This window comes from Alexandromys fortis, unplaced genomic scaffold (genome assembly GCF_014885135.2).
Source record: "Alexandromys fortis isolate MF-2015 unplaced genomic scaffold, M_Fortis_MF-2015_v1.1 scaffold_8_1_9099942, whole genome shotgun sequence".
NCBI lineage: Eukaryota > Metazoa > Chordata > Mammalia > Rodentia > Cricetidae > Alexandromys > Alexandromys fortis.
The window spans coordinates 193,584-202,902 of NW_026067898.1; the positions used below are offsets into that span (position 1 = coordinate 193,584).

Genomic DNA, 9,319 nt, shown 5'->3' on the forward strand with positions numbered 1-9,319 from the left:
CCACTGCTCCAGTTCTGCAAGCCTGGCCCACCTATGGTTTATCTGTATTTTGGTCTTGCTCTTTGACAAGCACGGTCCCCAGAACCTAAGCATTCTGATCCCGCAGTGAAAAAGGTAACCCAGCTGAATTCTGAATCGTCTGCGAGGTCTTTCTTTTTTTGCCTTGAAATGTATCCCATCTATACATGTAAATATTTTATAGGGTGGCTCTAAAGAGTTTAATAAATCTGATGCATCATCTTTTTATCTCATTTTCTCTGTCTTCTTTGGTCTTTCTGCTGAACAGTCTCATCTCTATTCCTGAAAAATCGAAAATTTCAATTTCTCTGAGCATTTGATTCTGATTTCTATTTGTTTAACAACTCCATCTTTAAATCACTTCTCTTCTTGAATTTTGTCATAAGCCATCCTGAAAGAATAAAGTTGCTCCTTCATTGTTCTGCTTAGAAATCTCATCAGCAAAATTTCAGATCTCCTTGCTCAAAAGTCTATCTCCATGGAACCCTGTGCTTGTATAAAAATTCTGTACATGATTACCTGAGTATCCTTTATGAGTATAGAAACCCTTATTATAGCTCTTCTCTTCTTTTCTCTCTGAGCTCTCACCAAAATTGTTTTTCTTGCATATGACTAGAAATTCTTTTAATATTTCTGTTTTGAACAGTTCCAAAGCAGATTCCACAAGGTTAGGTATAGGCAATATCAGCACCCTATTTCTTAACCATTTTCTGTATTAGTACAGGCTGCCTTAAGAAATTACCATAGACTGGCTGGCTTATAAAAAAAAAGATGTTTTTAATTCTATTTCCAGGAATCCAAAGCTTGGGTGATAGCACTGTTGCATCCCCATTAGAGCCCTCTTCTGGGTTTCAATGCAAAAAACCATGGGACTTGAGCAAAGGGTAGGGAGTTTTCTAGGTTATGTTTGTAGAACCTCATAGCTTATTCACCTCTCAAAGTCTTTGCCTCCTAACCACCACTTTGGGGATGAAAAGTTAACAGATGAATTGCATACAGGTTCTTAGAGTTGTTCTTATAAATTAATAACTTGAATGTAAATGCATAATGATATCTGTCCTCTGGCCAGTGCAAACCGCTCAATACCTTGGAGGAGATCTACGAGGAAGTGGAGGAAAGAATCAGAGGCGTAGGATAGAGAAGGAGAAAGTGCAGGGGAGGACAGGCATTACTAACTAATATGCACACCTGCAAACTAAAACACCATACCCATGGGATTCTGATTAACTATGTTTAATGCCATAGCAATATATGTAATGTAGTCTCCATTGTTTAGCTTATTTCCTGACCGTTTTCCATAACAACTTGTAAGCAACACACTAAACAAAGACAAACATCCACAATCCATTCCTTGGGGGTGGGGCGTAGTTTTCTAGGCATCCTGTTGACTGGCATCAAAGATGATCTTATGGGAACCCAAAGAAAATTTAGGATTATGGTCAAGTCCTGACTAGAGTATTCTGTGAGCCTGGTGACAAGTATAATGAGAAGACACAAACACAAATTTTGGACAAGAAAATATTTACAGCCTTATTCTAGCAAGGGGGAAATTGTTATCTAACAAGGCACTGCTTTAAAAAGTCGAAGTCCCTGAAGAAATAAGCTTTCTCATCTAGAAAGCTTACAATGTTGTAAGCCCAAGAGAACTCGTGAGCACTGTTTTTCCCAGTTGTATCCTAGTCCATGGAACCTGAGATCACAAGGGAGTGATTGCTGCTCCCTTAGTCCCAAACTATAAACTCTTGATGGGAAACAACAGAATAGAGAGACCTTAGTGGGCAATTACCAGATACCAAAAGTGAACCAGGAAGCAGCTCCAGTGTAAGTAAAACCAAACAAATGACATTTACAACATCAGGTCTTTGTCACTGAGTGTTTGCAGGTGTTATGGAGCAAAGGGCGAGAGACCAAGTCCCAGCATGCTTCACCCAAGACCGGGAATAATGGCTCCTTCCTTGGTGATACAATAGAAACAGAAGAAATAGATGGAGCTGGCATTGCCAGGGAAACGTGTAAATGGCATCATTGAATGAGCATAAGGAGTTCTTCATGCCTTATCGTATGTCTTACAATGATAAACATTTTTATTCATTACTTTGTTTCATTTATAACTTCGGGATTTCAATTGAACAAAGATAAATTTTAGTTTGCCAGGTTTGAATTCTTTCCATTGGTTAGTTTTCAGTTTATTTTTTGCTTTCATAAATGTGTGCAATGAAATATGATCATATCCACCCCCATTTTCTCCTTCCAGTGCCTCCTGGAGCTGCCTTAACACATCCCCCTCTCTGTTATTGTTGCTTTTAAATCGCCTGATAACTTTAATATTTAGTTATTTTGGCACATTCTTTTTTAATTTTTTTTACTGAAAATAGATATTTTTTTCTCACATAATATATTCTGTTTGTGGTCTCCCCTTCCTCTATTACCCAGTTTCTCCCATCTTCCCCTCCCATCCAGATCCAGCCTCTTCCTTCTCTCATTAGAAAACAAACAGGCTTCTAAGGGCTAATAATAAAATAAAATAATAAAACAGAAACTGACACTTCACATAAGACAAACACAAACATGCATGGCGATTTCTCAGAAAATTAGGAAACAACCTATCTCAAGTCCCAGCAATACCACTTTTGGGTATATAGCCGATCCCTGAAGTCTGCTAGAACAGGTTCCCACCTTGTCTCCCTTTAAAATTATCTTAGTTATCCTTGACTCTTTTCCATATCAAATTTAGAATACGCTTGTTGGAGTATACTTAAAATTCTTTATAGCATTTCATAAGAATTACATTGGATTAGTACATTAATGGGGGGTTGTTTACAATTCTAGTTTTTATCCACAAGCTAATCTGAATTCAGTCTTCTTTTTGCCCTCAAAATTTTCTCAAGAAGTATTATGATCATTCATGGATAGATTTGTACTTACATAGTTTATATTTGTTGTTATTAGAGTATTTGGGGGTTGTTTAATTTTTGCTTGTATTTTGTGAAACAAGTTGAAGAATGTTCTCTTTTAAGATTTTTAGACGGGAACGTTTATATATATATAAAACATTAGAGCTAGTTGTTGCACGGTTGAGAATGTTTTTAGTCAAATCTCAGTATATTTTTAAATATTCAAATGCAGATGAAAAGATGCCTCAGTTGAAAAGAAAGTGCTCATGCAGGGGACCCAGGTTTGAGTTCCAGTACCCACATGGTAGCTTACAACTGTCCATCACCTCAGTTCCAGGAGATCCAACACTCACTTCTGCCTCTGTGGGCACCACACATGCTTTCAGTGCACTTGCACACATGCAGGCAGAATTATCACACACATAAAAGCATTTGAACGAAATAGTAAAGTATCTGGTCATGAACTGATACATACCAACTACTATCAATCTCTCTCTTCAAGGTTCGTAAACAAAGAGATGCTGGGTCTGGGAAGGCACAGCTGTAGGAAAAGTGCTTGCCACCTGAATATGAAAACGGGAGTTCAGTCTCCAGCCAAAGAATAATAGTAATAAACCACAGGTAGGTATGGTGACCCAGTGCTGAGGATCCAGACAAGCAGACCCCTGAGTTCCCTGGTCAGCCATTGTAGGCTACTCGGAGAGCTTCAGGCTACTAAAAGAGCCTGTCTCCAAAAATATGGTAAGTGGAACCTGAGGAACAACTGCCAAGATTTCCCTCTAACCTCTGTATGCACATGTAGGCACTGAACAAAAATGAGGAAAAAACTCACATTAAATAGAAGATATGAAATAGCATTGTTCAATAAGCTAGAACAACAATCCACTGCATGTAAGTGTTCTTGTTACATCTGTGCCTTCTGAGGGAAAGAATGAAATGAACAGATATGTTTTATTGTTTCAAACCACAACTCTAAAGTAAGTATATAAGTGATTAAATCCCTGAAAACCTTTAACTGATAGGGAACTCAAATCCAGGTTTTTTAAAATACCAAAAATATCAACAGCCAATTTGTAGAAAAGTAGAATAGTTCTAAGAATATTGGAGAGTGACCAAATTAATTGATGTCTAAAATTATAAAAATGAGATATGACTACACATTTTCAGAACCAGAGTAGAAGTAGTGAAGAAATGATGTCCACATGAGAATCCCTATGCACCTTAGCAATGCTTGCACCCCTGCAGCATAAACAAAAGCCATCAGAAGATGCTCAGCCAAGCTTACTGCGTACCTGTGTCAATTACCTTTGACTTTCAGAACGTGCCTCAGAGACATTTCTCTAGGAAAGCACATAGGTAATTATGAAAGACAGGCCCCATTAGTCAGAGCTACTCAAAGTGTGGTCCATGGGTCAACAGCATCACATCTGGGGCTCTCTGTTACCAGGTCAGGATGGTATGAATAAGGAAGTGGAATGGATTGTTTAAACCTGACAACTCTGAAATATTTTTATTACTCTTTATGAAAATATTAGACTACAGCAGATTGAGAATGAGAGAGATTATGAACACATAACACATATAAACACCTCCATAGAGAACTCTACTTGCTGTGAGTCATGATTACCAGAACACAATAAGAGAAAGACAGGAGAATAAGAGCATATAGAGAATATTTGAAACAAAATTACATAGAACCTAAAAAGCTGGGGGGGTTGGGATCTAAAGTTAAGATATAAGTAAATTAGAGTATTTACATTAAAATATAAAGAACATGAGAAAATGTAGTTAAATCAAAGCATTTTTAGAACTGGAGATCTGATGAAAGTGCTTTCTGCATGAGCATAAGGACTTGAGTTCAGATCCCCAGTACCAACATTAAAGCCAGGCACAGTGATGCATCCAGGAACCTTGATGCTGGAGTGAAGCCTGGAAGATCCCAGAGCTTCCTAGCTAGTCAATCTAGCCCAGCAAAGAAGTTCTATATCCAGTGTGTGACCCTGAATCAAAAGATCAGGTGAATAGCAATAGAGGGGACACCTAACATTGGCCTCGGGCTTTTACATCTACACAGAGAAGCTAACACACATGGATGGACAGACATACACACACACACACACACACACACACACACACAATTAAAAATGTTTTTAATTTAAAAGAAACTTTAACCCAAGAATGCCAACATGCATCTGTAATCTCAACACCAGGGAGGTCAGAGTTAGACTGAACCTAGGCGCTTTTTGGTACTCCAGTCTGTGTAAACAGGCAATATCCAAGTTCTATAAAAAAAAAAAATCTCAAATAATAAAGTGAACAGCAATGAAAGAAGACACCAGTTGTCAGGACTGGGCCCCCACACATGCCCACAGAAGTGAACATATTTGCACTACATGGATCTCTTGCATATTACTAAGTAAATAATTAAATAAGGTGTTTTTTTATGTCTTTGTTAGTTGGTGTATGTATGGCATACTTGCTTGTCCCTGAGAATATGGATACTGCTAGAGGACAATTCTACAAACTTTATGTGGAATTGTCTAAACTGGGGTGCCACATTTTAGCCATTTCTCTCTTTTTTTTTTTTTTTTTTAGATTTATTTATTATGTGTACAATGTTCTCTGTCTGTATGCTTGCTAGCCAGAAGAGGGCACCAGATCTCATCACAGATGGTTGTGAGCCACCATGTGGTTGCTGGGAATTGAACTCAGGACCTCTGGAAGAGCAGTCACTGCTCTTAACCTCTGAGCCATCTTTCCAGCCCCTGCCATTTTGCTTTGTTTGGCTCTTCTTGTTTTGTTTTGAAGACAGGGTCTCATATGCCTCAGCTGGGATTACAGATGTAAGTCACTGTGCCTAACCCCTCATGTTAACCTTTAAAACCAACACAAGTCATATCACAGAAAGTATTCTTCGTCTTATTTTTAAAACAAACAGGGTGGAATATGTTCAAGGAAAACGCCCTCAGCCTCCTCTACTTTTCTTTCTTTGCAACCCTTCAGGTGGTTTTTAAACTTTCTTATTAACCATGGAACAAAATAATGGCACCAAAGTGACTGAGTTTATTCTTCTGGGATTTGCTGGGCAGCATAAGTCATGGCACATCCTCTTCATAATATTTCTCATGATCTATGTTGCCACGCTCATGGGTAACATTGGTATGATACTACTCATCAAGATTGACTCTTCCCTGCACACTCCCATGTACTTTTTCCTCCAACACCTAGCCTTCGTTGATCTCTGTTACACCTCCGCTATCACTCCCAAGATGTTGAAAAACTTCACAGAGACAAAAGCATCCATCTCCTTCATGGGATGCATGCTACAATTGCTAGCCTATGGTACTTTTGCCACCATTGACTGTTACATCCTGGCTGCTATGGCTGTGGACCGCTATGTGGCCATCTGCAACCCATTACGTTATCCCATCATCATGTCCCAGAGACTCTGCATTCTGCTGCTGGTTGGTTCATATACCATGGGCTTCCTAAATGCCTCTGTAAACACGAGCTTTACATTTTCACTGAACTTTTGCAAATCGAATGCCATCAATCATTTCTTCTGTGATGAGCCTCCCATTCTTGCCCTGTCGTGCTCCAGTATTGACTTCAGTATCCTGCTACTGACAGTCTTTGTGGGGTTCAACCTGATGAGCACGGTGTTGGTTGTCACCTTCTCCTACATATACATCTTGGCTGCCATCCTACGGATGTCTTCAGCAGAGGGAAGGAAAAAGGCCTTCTCCACATGTGCCTCCCACCTGATGGCAGTCACCATTTTCTATGGGACTCTCTCCTATATGTATCTACACCCGCACACCAGTGAATCTCAGGAGCAAGAGAAGGCAGCTTCTGTATTCTATGGTATAATCATCCCCATGTTAAACCCCTTGATCTATAGCCTGAGAAACCAAGATGTGATCGAAGCCTTTAAAAAGCTAGGAAAGAAATGCTTATAATTTGAGAGCATCCATTTATAACTCAACATGGTTTGTCAAGTAAGCTACCAATGTCCTGTTATCTCTCAGCTTCAAATACTGTGGTGTACCCTGAGCAGCAGCACATTTCCACATCAATGGTATTTGACAGGCAGAGCAAAACAACCCACATAGTTAAATAAAGCTTCATTCGTGGTATCCAAAAAACAATGCATTCAGTGTTGTTTTTGTTCTTCGTAAAAGGATTTGTTTAATTTTAATCACGGGTATTGTGTGTGAGAGAGTGCATGCCACATGTATGCTGACGTTACAGACAGTCATGAGACATCCAATGTGGGTGCTGAAAACTGAACTTGGGTCCTTCACAAACTCTTGCTGAACTGCTGAGCCATCTCTCTGGCCCCACTTTTGTGCATTTTGATTAGTTTCCATTTTATAAATATCTGCCATAAAAAAAATAAAATGGAAGTAAATATATGAGAAAAGAAAAAGAAAGAATAAGAACTACAGGCAACTATCCACTGCTGGAAAGAGGAAATTAGCCTCTCCCAGGAATGAATACCCTTAGTGGTTGTGCAATGCAGACCGGTCAACCTTGAAACCAACCATATACACACAAACAACAAAAACAAACCCACAATGTTCTATTTTTATATATTCCCATGTAACAAATTTTAATTTAGAAAAGAAACCATCAACTTGAGAAGGAATGCGGGAGGAGTTTGCTAGATGGTAACTGGGAGAGGCTGGAGGGTGAAGAGAGAGAGAGGATGTGATATTCCAATTAAAAACACTTTTAAAATGAAATGAAAATAACTTTTAACTTGGGCATTTGTGATTTTTAAGTGCAAGCAATCCTGAAAATCATCTCCAATGGATGTGGAAAGATAGAACTTTAAAAAAAAGAAAGAAAACACTATTTAAATGATATTTCACTTATTAAGCAAAATACAATATTTGTGCATAAATAACTAACATTCTGCTGAGTCATAAGCATAAATACCTCAGTGACTTACAGAGGGATGTACAATGGAGTCTGTTGTAATTACTATGGATTAAAGCATCTTTGCTTCTTTCAAAAGATGATGACTAAGGCTAGCCATGTCACACAGTCTTCCTGTCCTTCAAAGCGGATACTAATTTTGTTATTTACTGAAATTTAGTGTGAGTCAACATTCCTCTATGCCTACAGGAAATGCCCTATAAACACTTTTTGGAGTCTCAGCTCGTTTGCCCAAAGCATAGAAGTAAATTCTAGATGTGGAACTCTAATTCCCAGAGCAGTCAGCACCCATGCCCTTTGAGAAATGACACCTATGACCTAAAAGAAAGCAAAGTGTTACTTAGTGGTTAGTCATGAGTTTTCTTGGGGTTGGGTCATATAAAGCACTTCAAACCTGATGGCTTTAAATATCAGAAATATGTTGTTTCACAGTGACAGAAGACATACCCAGAAACCTGAAACCAAGGTGCTGGTTGGATGAGTTCTCTCTAAGCACCATGAGATCTGCCAGGTGTTTTCATGGCATACATAGATATCTCCAAATTTTCCTTTTTATAAGAGCATCCATCTTATAGAATTAGCTCCCATCCCAATACACTTACTCAGTTATATCCTGGAACACTGCAGGTTGAGGATTTAGTCTTTAGCCCTGGAATTTCTGTGAGAACACAACTCAAATCAATGTAAATCTTGCAACTGGTTAGGAATGTCCAACCTCCAGGCACATACAGTCTCAGACAACTATGAATGGCCCAACATAAAATCATGAGGTTACACTTCCCATAATGTGGGACAATTACCATGCTTGTATTGCCCTACACATTCTTACACAGGCAACACAAAGTGCAATCTGACGGGTTCAAGAAAAATTACGTGAAATGGGGAAAGAAAGGTGTTAGCATAGGTACAAAAAAGAGTTTGAGAGAAAGAATGGGAGACTGACTTGACACACATTATATTAATGTATAAAATTCTCAATATTTTTCTAACCACAAGAATTTTTTATAACTTGATTGCATGGTTTTTCAGTCCTGAAATCTGTAGATGGCAATATCTTGTCACATCATCAAAAGGCCAAAACTACCCGAACCCAAATAAAATCTATTGTCTTCCCCTTGTGTCAAATGAATCTGTAGGTCATGATTTGGACCTGCAGAGGCATGCCAGTTTTATTGAAATCATACTTCTTCTATGAGTGCTCTCTCAATAATGTGTCAGGACTGGAGAACTGGAAAGAACACAGTATTTCTAATAAATTCTCAGTGAACAACTTGTCAATGACAAAGCCTGTAAGTCGACAAGAGACTGTCATCATGGAAGCCTCCATTTCAAACTCAACCACACCAATCAATGACACTGAATCTGAACTATAAAATTCTCTAATCATGATCACTCAAACAGCTAGTTTTGTAAGTGAAGTCATCAAACCACAGAGATACTGGAACTGAGCTTGTTATGAGAGTCGG

At 38.7% G+C, this 9,319-nt stretch overlaps 1 protein-coding gene across 1 annotated transcript; it reads left to right on the plus strand.

Moving 5' to 3' along the window:
* Window positions 1-5,941: 5,941 nt before the first annotated feature.
* On the plus strand, window positions 5,942-6,871 carry LOC126488087 (putative olfactory receptor 5AK3). Its single transcript, XM_050121284.1, has one exon. The coding sequence runs from the start codon at window positions 5,942-5,944 to the stop codon at window positions 6,869-6,871; it is 930 nt and encodes a 309-aa protein (XP_049977241.1).
* The last annotated feature ends 2,448 nt before the right edge of the window (window positions 6,872-9,319 follow it).

Excerpts from the sequence above, each read along its gene's own strand:
- LOC126488087 (XM_050121284.1), top strand. The coding sequence starts at position 5,942 with ATGGAACAAAATAATGGCACCAAAGTGACTGAGTTTATTCTTCTGGGA.